This window comes from Struthio camelus, chromosome 2 (genome assembly GCF_040807025.1).
Source record: "Struthio camelus isolate bStrCam1 chromosome 2, bStrCam1.hap1, whole genome shotgun sequence".
Classification (NCBI taxonomy): Eukaryota; Metazoa; Chordata; class Aves; order Struthioniformes; family Struthionidae; genus Struthio; species Struthio camelus.
The window spans coordinates 12689345-12703949 of NC_090943.1; the positions used below are offsets into that span (position 1 = coordinate 12689345).

General features: G+C 38.1%; 1 protein-coding gene across 3 annotated transcripts in view; it reads right to left on the bottom strand.

Annotated features, from left to right (window-relative positions):
* Nucleotides 1-2260: 2260 nt before the first annotated feature.
* The window catches only part of LARP4B (La ribonucleoprotein 4B), a 56628-nt gene continuing 44283 nt past the window's right edge, over nucleotides 2261-14605 (bottom strand). For 2 of the 3 annotated variants that reach the window (XM_068934316.1, XM_068934315.1), the window contains exons 13-17: nucleotides 14288-14333; nucleotides 10688-10852; nucleotides 7470-7594; nucleotides 6709-6817; nucleotides 2261-6173 (exon numbers count right to left, since the gene is read on the bottom strand). In XM_068934316.1, the coding sequence (XP_068790417.1) occupies nucleotides 5892-6173; nucleotides 6709-6817; nucleotides 7470-7594; nucleotides 10688-10852; nucleotides 14288-14333 (727 nt within the window). In that variant the 3' untranslated portion in view covers nucleotides 2261-5891. The remainder of the gene's footprint in view (nucleotides 6174-6708; nucleotides 6818-7469; nucleotides 7595-10687; nucleotides 10853-14287; nucleotides 14334-14605) is intronic. The other variant, XM_068934317.1, reaches the window with a different exon arrangement.

Genomic DNA, 14605 nt, shown 5'->3' on the forward strand with positions numbered 1-14605 from the left:
GCAGCACATACACAAAGAGAGTCTTGTGATAGTATCGTCATGAAACATATTTAAGATTTGGCGCATTTACAGCTTGTATATACAGCTGTGCAACTAATACCCATAAGGTTAAAGAGAAACCCACACCCTTTCTCCTCCCTTCTCCCCATTCTGAAAATAAGGCTCAAATACAACCGAGCAACCTTAATGAGTTTCTACATATCAACTGAGCCGGGATAACACAATTTGTGTATGATAAGCCCAAGATAGGCTACATTTAAGCCAAGACCTTTCACCTCACATTTGTCATGAGCTAATCGTACAAGTTCTCAGCTCACTTCGGCTGATGTAAGGTGCTCCGCTGCCAAGAACGGCACCAGCTCTCTTCTCCTTTAGGTGCCGTCTGCATATTCTGACTGCTGATAGTATGACGGTAACTTCCAACATATTTCAAAAAAAATCTTTTTCTAGTTCATTTTTCAGACAGGTAAGTGGTCATGTGAAGGGAGCCACGAGAAAGGAAGCACGCCAGAGGGGTAGTATGCCTGCCCCCGCGGGCAGGCTACCTTTTTCACAGCAGTAGCATTGTGCTTATTTAGCATAATAGTTTAGTAACAGTAATGTACACGCTCGCTTAATAACAGTACAACTGTTGTCGTATAATTCTGTGATCAACTTAAATTGATCCAAGAGATGTGTGAGTGTATATATATTTTTTACATACATATGAGATGCTTACAGCTTCCATGGTGCAGTAACTCACTGAACTACCGTAACTGGATAGCATCAGAGCTTTATACAGATGCACAGCTTATCCTTTTGAAAGGACAGATGAAAAGGGTAACGTCAATTGCACCTTTAAACCAGCAAAATTTCAGTTTAAATCGCTTTGCTAAAACTGTTACACCCATAAAAGGCAGCTTATGATAAGCAATAGAGTAAGAGGTTTTATGCTTGAGAAGTTCGTAAACTAACAGCACATTACAGAACATGAAACCCTGATTTTAGTTAAAAGATTATGATCCTAAGGCTTCTTTAAAAACTTCAGAGTGCAATGAGTCACAGTTCCTGTGATAGTTAATTACTTCCTAGTTACTTAACTGCATATAGTCTGCCCTTTCACTCTTTCCCCTCATGTTCAAGAGGGGTGAAAAAGTTTGTTCAACGTGAAATTGGTGCAACCTTTATCTAACATCACTTCATTATGGTATAATCTAATACAAAGAGCAGCACACTGCCTAATTTTTGCTCTGTGCACAAATAAACCCCTGATTTTTTGTCCCAAGGAACCCACACTAGTTTTATGACACGGCTGACAATTTTTCATGCATCTTTAACTTGTAAATAATAGAAAACAGTTCTAAAGATAGAAAGGATACTCTGTTCTTCAAAAGTGAAAATTGACTACCCATAGCTACTGTACTCAGTACGACTACCAACCCCTACTGCTTGACACGCTAAGCTTTCCTAACGTGGAGGAGCCTGCAGTGTTCAGCGTAGCAGACGCGGGGGTACACCGACGCTCCTGCGTGGCCTTACCCTGTTGAGCAGGCAGGAGGGAAATAAAGCACCCAGCAGCCTACCCTGCACGGAGGTTTACAGAACATCTAGCCTGAAGAATGCTTTGATGTTTTCCAAGATGCTTTAATTCATTTTAATATACACTATTAGTGCTTTAATGCTAATGTCCATTGTTAAACTTGGCCAAATACAGCTGAAAGAGACACAAACCTAGGAAAAAAGAAAAAGCGTTTAAACTATTTCTGAACAGGATCTTTTGCTTAGAGAGAGACTATCCAAGCACTTATTTCTTACAGGCAACAACAGGGTAACGGAGTAAAAACCTCTAAAGCTAAGTAAAGCCAAAAACAATCCCAGGACATCTCTAGATTCAAGAGCCATGCAACCACAACACTAATACAGACTTTAAGACTGAGTCAGGACCTTATTGAAGAATCTGAAGAAAACACTAATAAGGTTAACAGCCTCCAGTAAGCAAATATCACTTCAGTTTTTTTTTTTTTTTTTTTTTTAATATAAATTGAGTCACAATTACCTAATAGGGATAGGTACTGCTGCTTCCACCAGTGTCATACTATGGTTATGTCTTTGCTGCTGCTCCATGGCTTTAGCTGATGGTTGCAACAGCTGTGCTGAACAGCACACCAAGCACAGATTTTTTTTCCCAAAATTAGAAATATACAATTTCCAAAAATGGGAGCAAAAGACAAAGTAATGAAAAATACTGCTGAAGAAAGGTTTAATTAAGAAAAATCAGGAATTCAACAGTGCCTAAATCTTTATTTTTCATAACCTACATTTTTTTTTCAAATTAGACAGTTTTACATTTTATGACACAAAAGGAAACTTAAATTACTGATAGTTTACATGTAAGCTTGATTCCAGTCTTAATGGAAGAAGAACAAAAACAAAAACCCTCAAGAAGGCTTCCATATTACACTTCTACTTCATGAATTGGCAGCTGTTAGGTCTCCTTGGAAATCTTCGATTGTCTGCTGCTATTAGTGTAATAGGTTACAAAGCACATAAAACCCCCTAACTGTAGCTAGCCGAAGGAGATACAGAGATAGGTATGCACCATTACAGTCAGCTGTTGCTCGTGATACACTGCACCACACTCAAACAAGGGCCTTTCTACGCCAGCTGCTCAAGTCTCAAAAGGATAATGCAGCAACATAAAAGTGTGCCACCGTTCACTGATTTCTAAGTGGCAAATTATAAAGTCATGGTGGGGGACTGATCTGAAACAAGATTACACATTACATTTTAAAAACAACTTTTGTTTGCTTTTTTTTTTTTAAACAAATTCCTGCAAGAACAGTCTCAGATCCCATATTAACTTGCTTTATATTTTCAAATGAAAACCATCACCACACAATCCTACAAGGTAAAATGCCAAATTTAATTACTGTAACCCTGAACTTGTAACTCAGCTACTGCTTTTGGGAGATTTTTCATTTCAAAAGCCACATTTTAATAGCTATATGTATCATAGCAACAGTCTGCATGCAACTCACAACTCTACCCCGAAAACTCCATTTTGTCATTGAGTGAAAAAAAATCTCAAGGTAAAATGCAGTAAGGATAAGTTGTATATTACACAGCTATTTGGCGTGTCACTTTTTTTCCTTTTTTTTTTTTTTAAAAGCTATAAAAACCACATCAGAGGAAGGTTTAAACTTTCGGTGCAACAGACTGTTGCTGGGTAAGCAGTAATTACAGTGTATTGACCTAGCACAAATGGCAGCAGAATACATTAGAACAGCACAACACATCCTGCTGGTCTCAATACATTACCTTATGTACCAGTTGAGTATTAACGACTAGCTGTACACAGTTGCTGTAAGTAACCATTTGTGATTTGTTTGCAGCTGGTAAGCCTTTCACTTTCAGCAGACAAACAAAATGAATCATACAGCTGGCCTAAATCATACACAAATCTAGCTACCACTTTCACTGCCACTGGGGAAAGGAGAAGCACATTAAAATCCAATGACAGAACTAGTTTTAGCGGTTTTGGTGATGTTGTCAAAGTCCTATCTCCTCCCGCAGCATTCACAAAGTGCTCTTTTCAAACGAGGAAAAAAAATAGATCAGATTCCAGCATGCCCTATTTTAACCAATTCTGCAGCGCACACTGTAACAAGCTGGATTTAAAAGGTCAACTAGTTACCAATCGATATTTGTAAGAGGAAATTTATCAGGAGTTAACTTCTATAATTATTTTACAGATCTATGAATCAGACACTTAGAAAAGGACTGATATTCTTGAAAGAAGCAGACAAGTAAGCTTCAGTGTGTATTTTCTTAGCAGTCTAAATATTTTTCCAATTAAATTTGATTCTATTATTGACTTAAAGTTACAGTTGGACTGCTAGAATTCACTATTTACATTGCAGAACATTTCTGAATTGGTTAAATTACTTGTTTTAGAGGGACTTCGGAAAACATTTGAGGGCTTTCAAATAAGACTTTCGTTCCATTTCCCTTTTGCAGTGAAGAGGCAGAGTCAGTTCAGCACACCAGAATAAAATAAGAAAAAGAAAAAACAACAAATTAAAGTAATATTCAAACCACAACATTTAGTTTATCTACATCCAGCTCAACAGCAACATTTATAATATCAATAATTTTTATCAGATTTTTTCTTTAGGGTACCTTTTTATATGTTCTGATTATTTACAACTGTACAAGCAAAGCACACACTTCCAAGTGCACATATTTAATACAGTATTGACTATTTGCATTTACAGATTTTTTTCAACAATCTGAAAAAGATCAACTGTTTAAGATCTTTAAGGTATATTACAAAAACTGCTGCTAGTTCCTGTACTACAGTATGTTTACCCAGTAAGACCAGTGACAATAGATACATACTGTAACTGAGTAATTCTGTATTCCACTCATGCTAACCCTCAACGGGGTCAGACCTCATTAACTCTAAGCTGTCTTGTACAAAAGTTAAGGCAAAGTCATTTTCAAGTTTAAATAAAATTCAAGTCTTTAAATATTGGATGGAAATAATTCTTTAAAAAAATCAGTTGTTTAAATAAACATTTTTGTGGAATAAACTGTACTGTCATAGTCAGCAGGAATTAGTTTTGTCTGAACTTCCTGCAGTTTAAACACTTAAAGAAAAACTTTAGGCATTTTAAAACAAAAATAATTTATATTCAACTTTATTAGAAACTTGCTAATTTAGTGCATCCTTGTCCTTCAGAAAGCGCATCACTTCTAAAGTAAATAAGTGTGAGAAACCTCATCCCAGAGGTAAACATCAGGGATCTCTTCCTCCACCACACAAAACAAACACCATTATCTCACGTCTTGAAAAATTTAAATCCGTATGCCAATGCTTGTAGTTACAGGAAGATGTCAACACAAGGCTGACAGAGATATGAACTCTTTCAAAGAGCACTTGGGGCAGAGTTTAAAAAAAAAAAGTCTACACAGAGCACAGGGGTAACGAGAACATACAGCGCTGACTCAGTTAACTCCCTTACAAGCACAGGGAAGCTAAGGTTATCACAAGAAGGCTACAGTGCTTTCTCCTGATAACATCCACTAACAGGATGGTTCACCACCATAGAAGCTCACAGACTTAATTCTTTCTATTCACAATGTGCTTTGTATTTGCAAATTATAATATCAGTTTTATTCCGGAGTGAGAAGATGGTTACTTGCTTGCAGTAAGTCAAAAACAGAAATATTTTAGAAAGATCGCTATGGTGCTCTGTAGGATTCATTTTGTGTGTGCAAAACATCAAAAAAAGATTAAATTTTTAAAAACGCTAGAAACAACTACTCGTTTAACCTAAAAGTGCAAGTTTGTTTGCTGACACTCGGTACAGCAGCTCAATAAAAGAAATCTTCAAGGTCACATACTAATTCATAAAATATGTCTACTTCCTTGCACTCTACACACTAGCTGCCGTTATCAGTCTTTTGGACACTTTAGATATGTACTTGCAGACCAGTTTATTAAAAATATTGCAGCAGCACATTTCTGCTTAACGGTTTAGAAAAAACTCACTATACAGAGCTTGCACTCACACAGCCACAGAGAGGCTTAATAAAAAGTCGATTTTTTTTTTTTTAAGACAAATATTTTACATCTTGAAAAAAATAATCACACTAAGCTTCACCTCCAATTAAGCACCAACCTAAATGTAAGGTTTAGAACAACTATCCAGAAATATCCAGAAAAAATAGAATGTTTGTTCAAGAGGGGAAAAGTGTTTCACAGAAGAAAAATAACTTGCAGGCATTGTTACATGCCTAATATCACTGCAAGCTCCTAACCAGCAACTCATTCTCAGGTATCTTAGTGGGAACATGGGTTTAATTTGTGGGAAGCAGACCTCTTTTCGAACCCCTCCCAGGTGTTAATTTCACTGAGGAGATTTTGGAGGGGTACTCTGTTCTTTATTTAAGCGTTTGCCAATGGCTGGAGGGGACGATCTGCGCCCTGACTGTCTCCTCTGGTCTTTGGGTTGTCCGGGATGCGACTTTGCAGGAGGAGGTTCTCTGTTTTTCTCTATTGTTTCTGTGGGCTTTCTTTCTTCTTTCCCACATGCTACAGTATTTGGCTTCTGTTCTTTCTGGGGTTGCAATGTAGGAGGATCCTTAGTTGTTCTCTGGCAAATTTCTGCATAACTAGGTTTTCGCAGTTCCTGTGAAATCAAAAGCAAACAGGATGGCAGAGTTAAACAAAGCATCCTGAGGACTGGAAAAGTCATTTACTTTTATGAATAAAAAAGGTAAAGTCTTTGTCACAGAGGCTGCTGCACTTAAAGAAGTTAGCAGAAGCTGTACAAACAATGAAGTGCAAGACAAGGGAAGATGCAGAACAGTATTCCAGAACAATGTGATTTTGTGATTCAGCAAAATATTTTTGATTAACACTAAATGAAACAGTTGAATAATGATGAATACCCTGCTTTAAATATCAACATATATATTAATGCCTCTACTTCAAGGATACAACCAACTAAGAAGGGAAGTCAGACAACTGTCCCTAACCAAAAGTTATCTTGGACATTTCTGCACTATGAATTACATGCTGTATCACGCAAATAATCATAGACCACCAATGTGCAAGTTTAAGACTGCTGGGCTCATATGATTAAACACTGGAGAGTAACAAAAACAATACTGTTAAATGCGAACTAGACCATTAAGAGAAAATCAGGTATTAAGGTCACTTACTATGGCAGCCCCATTGACTTGTACCGATTTACATGCAGTACTGAGTGTGGAAGAAAGCCTTTCTGTACTCTGTGTCTCTCTCTGCTGTTTATCCACAACCTTGGAATCCCTGTAAGCATTCAGCAAGAAGCAAGTCGCATGAAAAGTGAAACTTCAAGACAGATGAATGATCTAATATGGGATCTAAAACTTTCTTTGATGATGACTACGAGGAAGTTACAGCTGCAATTTGCCTAACACAGCATGACTAGATTTAAAAATGCTATTATAAAAAAGGATATTAACGTGTAATTTGACACAACCTAGAATTTGTGACATTTTGATAGTATATCGTTATTCAGCTCTTTCTCCTGTTACTCACACACCTTATTCAATTTAATTTGCAAGTTCCAAATAAAGACGCACTGAAAACGTTTACTGTATGGACAATCACATTGCTCACAGTATTGGGGATTTACCGTCTGTGCTTCAGACCCATCTGAATGCAAGATAGGAAGGCATTCATTAAGTTTTTAAAATACTTGCTGAGACTAAAATATAACACTAAAAACACTATGTTTCATCTGCTGAATGTGCACTATTATGATACTGTTCTGAAATTAAGTTTTGCTGCACAAATATGTGTACACAACATGAAATATTATTTTTTATTGATTCATGTTTTAATAGCCATTTACAGTACTCCATCTAGCCTTCTGATGATGGAAAAGGCAAACGTGATTCAGAGCAGAATAATTATAGCCATGTAATTAAGTCCTTACTCAGAAGACTGGGATGGCGAAGGAGACCTTTCAAATGTCCTGGGCAATGTAGAAGACACTGGCAACAACGGCTCTCGAGGAATTCCTGATGGAATAGTGTTTGTACTTGCATCCACATTTAGGTTCTGAAGGAAAAAAAAACCAAACACATTAGGGCATAAAACAGCAATCATGGTATCCAATTAATACGATTTCCCTGAAAATTAATACAAGGAAACAATTTACGTGTTGATTTATAAGGGTGAATTGACTACAGGAAGATACAGAAGGCTCTGATATACGTATTGCAAATAACTTTTTTCCTTTGCAATTGTTCAGAAACACTGACAAACAGATCCTACACTGTGGCTCTTTCCCAAGAAGCCTGAAGCTTAGTTCCCTTTGGGACATACCTGGATGACAAAAATCATTTTTTTCAACCTGGGAATTTTGCATCTGATGGTGACAAAGTAGGCTTTGCACTTGTTTACACATCTATAGTTCACCTACCAAGAAGAAACTCTCCCAGATTTATGCGCTAAGGACTGGCGTCTGCAGAGCTCTAACTAAGCATCTTACCAATAAGTAGGTGCTAAAAAAAAAATCCTAACCCTAAAAAAACAAGTTTTTGTAAACTAGGGTATGACAGCCATCTTAAAAGTCCCTTTTCTTTTGCTATGATGTGATTTGCTACTAAACCATACGCTTATTTTTCCATAGCCCTCAAAAAATGTTTTCTAGTGCCACGTGAAACTGTCCTTCCAGATAAACCCCAAGAGGGTTCAATATACACACAGGCATTTAAATTGTTACAAAGTGGGAGGAAAAGAGAAAGAAGACTTTTTACACCAAAATTCTGACAATTTAACTATTTCATTTGCTTTAAGAAGTCTATGCTTTTCCTATAGGTTCTGACCACACTGATTCTAGTACCAGAACCGATTCTTGTAAGCTGAAGGGCAAGGGAAGAGCACAGAAACGACAAAACAGCCACCTTCCTCCCCCAACATCAACCACCATTCAAAGGTCACACAACATGAGACTCCCATAGCCATTGCTAGAAAGGAAAAGGGTATTCGATGACACTGTTTTAAACCAGGCGCCACAGATTACTATAGTGGATGTAAGCCTTGTCTGAGTCAAAGTAAAATCTTAAGAGGTGGATGCTTAGAAATAAAAGAACACCTTCTGTGATTTGATTCACTACAGTAGTATGTACAAGGGCTTGAAAATTAGAAGGTGTTGAGCGTTATGGCCCAGGTTCATTGAAACCTGCAGGTACACGGTTACGTGTGAATAGCTTCAAGTGAAGCAGACATGCAAGTGCTATTCCTAGGCCTGAACACTCAGCCCCTGATCTCACAGGGCTGCAGTTTCCTAGTTTAAAAAAAAAAAGTGGGATAATCAACTCCGTCATTCCCCAAAGCTACATCTGAAAGGGAGCACTGCAAAGTGAAGAGCAGAAAGAACGATGCCGGGGTAGGAATGGTTGGAAATTATGCAACCTAAGTTCACTCAGCTTCTGTACATAGGTCTTGTGCATCTATAAAACAAGAGTAGTGCTACGTATCTGCTTCAGGAGTACTACGACATGTGAAAAAACGCTGAGGTCAAGATGAAAAGCAGCCAGTATAAATGGCAAGGTCCCAACTTTATACTCAATTGAGCTGTCTCAACACCTTACCTGGAATACAGTCACTCTTTGTAGTCAGTTACTACTATCTTTTTATTATTAATGCCAACAGGGAAAGACAGTGCAATCCCTTTCTTACACACAGCTGCACAAACAGTAACCCATGTGAGGCAGAAACAGAAATCTGGAAATCAGAAGTAGTTTTGAAGTGTGACAGTGCATTGCACTACCATAAAACCACAATGCCTGAATTATATTAAAACTGCCTCTACAGGACAGAGAAGCGAAGGTTCACGAAATCAACTATAGTGCAAAGCAAATACTAGATTTGTAACTGGAGGAACAATGGATTTTAAGCTGTAGTAGCAATACCAAATGCTGGCTCTATACATTTAAAACCTGAAATACGCTAGCTAAAAAAACGCTTCAGAAATAATACAAGCGAAATATTTAAAAATAGATTGCATGGTTAATCTTAGCGAAGAGGAACAGACTACACTGGAGTACTGGCAGACAGTTGTATGAAAGGAGAGCTTTCAACTTAGTTCAACACTGCTCTGTTAAGCACTGTCTTGTCCATTCTGCCCATGGCTGTTCCCCATAAACACAGCTCTGGAACAAAGCTATCCCTACTGCCACTTGCAGGAGACAGAATATACAGCCTGTCTGTGTAATCCTTGCTTTGGATGTAGGCTGCTCTCACCACTTTTTCTTTCCAAGAAGTACCCTCCCTACCCTTCTCTGATGCACAGGCACCAAAGACGTGTATCTGGTTGGTTCTAGAGACAAAATACAAGAGTAATATAAATTTAGGTGTTCATTAGGTTCGTTTGTTCTGCTATATCCCGGGGTTAACTTTTTCAGTTGTGGTACAGCTACAAAACACAAGTAAACATTAAAGCTAGCAAAAGAGACAATACAGACTCCATAGCCTAGATTGTTCGATAGTGCACACTGTTTTATCACTTGATGGAGAGCATACTGTCACTCACAGATGGTGTGGTAGTGGTGGTTCTTATTAAAAATAAAATCTATGAACATTAATTTTCAACTGCATCTGTACTACAACTTGAAAGCAGTGGTTGCCAGCTCATACTGGTATATTTTTAAGTTCTCCAAACAATATGACAAGATAATTCTTGGATCCAGCTGGTCCGGCTACGATGCCTAGTGTACTGAGATTATGTAGGCAGGTTCTTTATATTTCAGTGCTTAAAAGTTTGCCTTTTTCACTTGAAACTGTTCTATATACAATTCAGAAGTCCAATTTTCAAACAAGGAAAATTTAGCATATATTTTTCACTTGGGTCTATTAAAAAGCTTGAGGCAATCAGGAACAGCAAAGAGCATATTTTTCAATCTCTGCTATTAACAACTACTTATGCTGGTGCACATATTCCACACCATTTCAAAGAGAAGATCCAATAAATTCTAAGACACAAGTGGTGAAGACAGCTGTACATCATTTGACAGCTTTTTTTTTTTAAGCATTTCTCATGACCCATGTAAAACCACACGTACTTTTCTCTGTATAAGCCACTAAATTTAAAAGCAAGAGGTACGCAATACTTTGTTTTGCCACCGAAAATGCACACTGACTACTCACTCTTTCTTTTGACGTTCCTATTACCACACTGGACAGTCTGTTTTCAAAAAGGTCTTCGGTCTTTAAATTGCCAGCAGCCCCAGGTAATGGAGGAAAGCTAGATAAACCCAATTCAAAGCTAGGAGATGGAGGTTTTGGGGGTGGTGGAGACTGTGTTTGGCCTCTCTGGAATAGAAATAACATGTTGAGATTACCACACTGGATGACAGAAAGGAAAGTCATGGGACTCTAAACCACTTGATATTTTGTATTTAATGAACATCTGTGAAGCCCTAAAGAGGCCCCCCTCCCCTCCCCAGAAAACCAGACAGAATCCAGGGATACATGGTTTAATTTTCCATTGGTGCTTTTAAGATACTTAACTATAATTTAAGCAGGAAGGCATAAGCCTGTCTAAAATTAAGTGCATATACCCTTTAGTGCAACTGAAAGTTAAAAATCTTCTCTCTGTCCCTTCCATCAGGATGGGCCCTTACACCGGCAAAGGATAAAAAACAGACCGTTTTAGATATCATGATAAAGTAACAATATAGATATAAAACCCCTCTATGTGCAGTCAATGATGTTCTAAGCGAAAGATAGGAGCCAACAAGAAGCTTACCTCATGTTCAGATATATTAAGGAACAGCAAGTCAGCGTGCCTTGCGTACGGCGTAGGCAAGGGCATGTTTGATCTAATCAAACACGGAAAGTGTTTGAAACAGGGAGAATTTTTCAAGTGCGTCTGAGGAAGAAAAATGTGTCCCAGGCCAAAATGATCCAAAAAACATTACGGGGCTAAAAATCTGCAACTGCAGACAGCAGCTCGAGAGTTAAATGAGCACTATAGGTGGAGATCACTTATGAAGAGTGCTCATAAGAATCTGTAAAGCTAAATTCTATTTACATTGAAAAGCTACAATTCCTTTTGTTATATGCCATAACTGAAGTTACCCATTAACTTCATCTACAACATGTAAACAAAGTAGTAACTGTTTCACGGCTGTGCTCAGGCCTGTGCCAAGATGACCTCTGCTTCAGAATAATAAACGTAAACGATCTTTGAGATGATTCCCATTTTGAAAAGGAAAACAGTTACTCCTGTATAGTTAAGACAGTCTCATTGTGAGAAAAGCACTTCTGGACAGAGCACAGAAGAGCATTGTGTTATTTGCTGTTTTTTCCCCTTTCTTCTCATGAAGAGGCACAGAGACACAAAACCACCCTTGAGGTCCTTTTGTAAACTACAGTTTATTTCAAAACAAACACTGGGGACCCCGTGGCGGGGGGGGGGAGCAAAAAAAAGAATAAATACAGAGGCAAGACTCTCAGACAACTGCTACTCTTAAGACACTGCTACTGACCCAACATTATTTTCTCAGAACGCATATTTTAAGAGCGCTACAGCAACGAAGACTGCAGACCTCCCAAAACAGAAGTCAGTTGACCAGGAATCCTGAGACTACACTTATCCGGCACAAGTTGCAACAGGGACAACCTTCTGCTTTTCAGAAGAGTACCTCATATCACAGCACTGAGAGTTTTATTAAAAGAGACCGAAGGTTTGCAATAGATGCTACTCTCATATTCATTACTAACTTTTTAGATTATATGGGCGAGTTACAACAAACAGGTAGAAGAAACAAATATCCTGGATATATTAACAGCTTGGATTAGGGGGACCAGGGAGGACTCAAATGGAATTTAAGTCGCCAGTTGCATAAAATTTCTCTTACAGATTACAGCCATGAGGAGTTGAGCAATTAGCCTGTGCTATAACCCCAAACACAAACTTGATCAAAAAAACCCATGCTCTTTCCCAAGTGAACATGCATATTTTCTACAACTATTCTTTTAAGAACTGAAGGAAGTCATGGCTTTCAAATACAACTGGCTGTAGTCATGTCCTACGTACAACATCTAACCTCTAAAGCATCACAGACACAGCGAACAGACACCTGGATTCAACCTCCGTAGCTTGAAAGGGTCAAATCTCCGTCTTCCACTTCAACCTCCGTAGCTTGAAAGGGTCAAATCTCCGTCTTCCACTTCAGAGTACGCTACCTACCAGTGTGCAAGGCTGTAGGTGCGCAGCATCCTCTGCTGCTCAAAGGTGCATTGTGTACAGTACAGACTAAAAGTTCATGGGCCAAAAAAGACTAGAAGGAATCTGACTACATAGGCAGCAGTTCGAGTCTGCTGCCGAGTGAATCGAATGGTGAATCTTCAAAGAAGTTATGTCTACCAGTTTAACGTTTAAAGTTAAAACAATCTTTAAAGTCAGCTGACTCTCAAGAGCATCTCTGTTCTACAGTAGGAGTGTCTAAGGCAAACCTTTCACTCCTGCCACTCCTTTTTGGCAGTCATGCCTAACCTGTACCATTTCCTTGTTCTTTCAAAGACAGAAAAGCGTTGATGTCAAAATGTCAATCTAAAAATTAAAGCAGCTCTGAAAGGGTAAAAGAAAGTAGTGTTGAGAATCTCACATGTAACTTGAACTCAGTGGACTTTGAGAAGTCTGGCAAGAACCAACGGGAATTACTTGCCTTTATATACTCTCTAAAGCCTCGATGTTCCTTTTTTGTGAGTCTCGTAAGGCTGCGCAACAGCAGGAGGCACAAATATGGAAGTGCAACTATTCCAGCTTTTTAAGAAAACGTTATGGCTCATGCAGCGGGGTTACTTTGCAATCATAACATGAAGGAAATAACTTGGTTGAACTTCATGAAATTGCTGTGTGTGGCAAAAACGAGTTGCAGCGAAGTGTCTGATTCTACCAAACCAAACCTCAAGTCCTACCAAAACAAACGTACATTTATCTCTACCCACTGTCAAATCCAGCTTTTCCAAATATCAAGTCTACTTTGGTATTCACCTTTAAATCAAGTTTACCAAAATAATAATATTCACAAAGCATTAGTATATCTACCCTACCAGGTGGTACTCAATAACTTAGATATTCTTCTTATGTAATAGATATTATCCCCTACACTACCCTTAAATAAAAGATGACATTGCAATTCCTGGGAGGAGGGGGAAAAAAAAAAAAAAACCCACCACACACACACAAAAAAAATCAGCTTTTGATCCTCTTGGAAGAGGAACCGGATAGATCTTTCTCCTCAGATTTGGGAGATTGAGGGGTGGGGGGCAGGCTGTTTCATGGAGAGGTGTTTGGTTTTAGAAATAGAATTGACCACTTCATAATTTAACATTCTAGTTATACATCATATGACACATGGACCTATAAAATATGCTTCAACCTCTATATCCATGATTATCAAATATGCAATGTTTTGAACATTAGCTTAGCTAGTTAGAGCTCCATGAACATAAGCACGGGCATAGTGACAAAATAACACCAACAAGGAAGATCAAAATTCTTTGCCACTATAAAAGAGTAACTTTAATACAGAAATCAGGAAAAAGTTAATGGACAATTTTCTCCAATATCCAAATGCAGCAAACTCATGTGAATTTAAATGAGCTGTTATCTTTAGTCAACTACTACGTACAATGTCTTGTGCAATAGCTTATCTCATCTGCTATTCCACATAGTGCCCATGCAATCACCGTGTTATCCTATTTTAATTATAGTCGAGTAAGATCATGAACACTCACTGTAAACTTGTCCTCCCTTTTCTTGCGGTAACCATATGAGTTTTTCCTAAGGAAAAGAAAACACAATTATCAGAACCTTTGCATATTCATTCATCTTCATTCTAGACAGGTTATAAAGGAGCACTTTAGAAAAATATGTTTAGCAAGTCCTCATTAAAAAAAAAGGCACAGATTTTATACAAGTTAGCAAAAGAATACACTGGTTACTAGTAATTCCTGTGTTCAAAGTACATTCCAACGTCAACTACACATAAGGCTTGGCCAAGGCTTTCAGTATCCAAAGGAAGAGGTTTTGTTCGTTTGTTTGTTTGGGCTTTT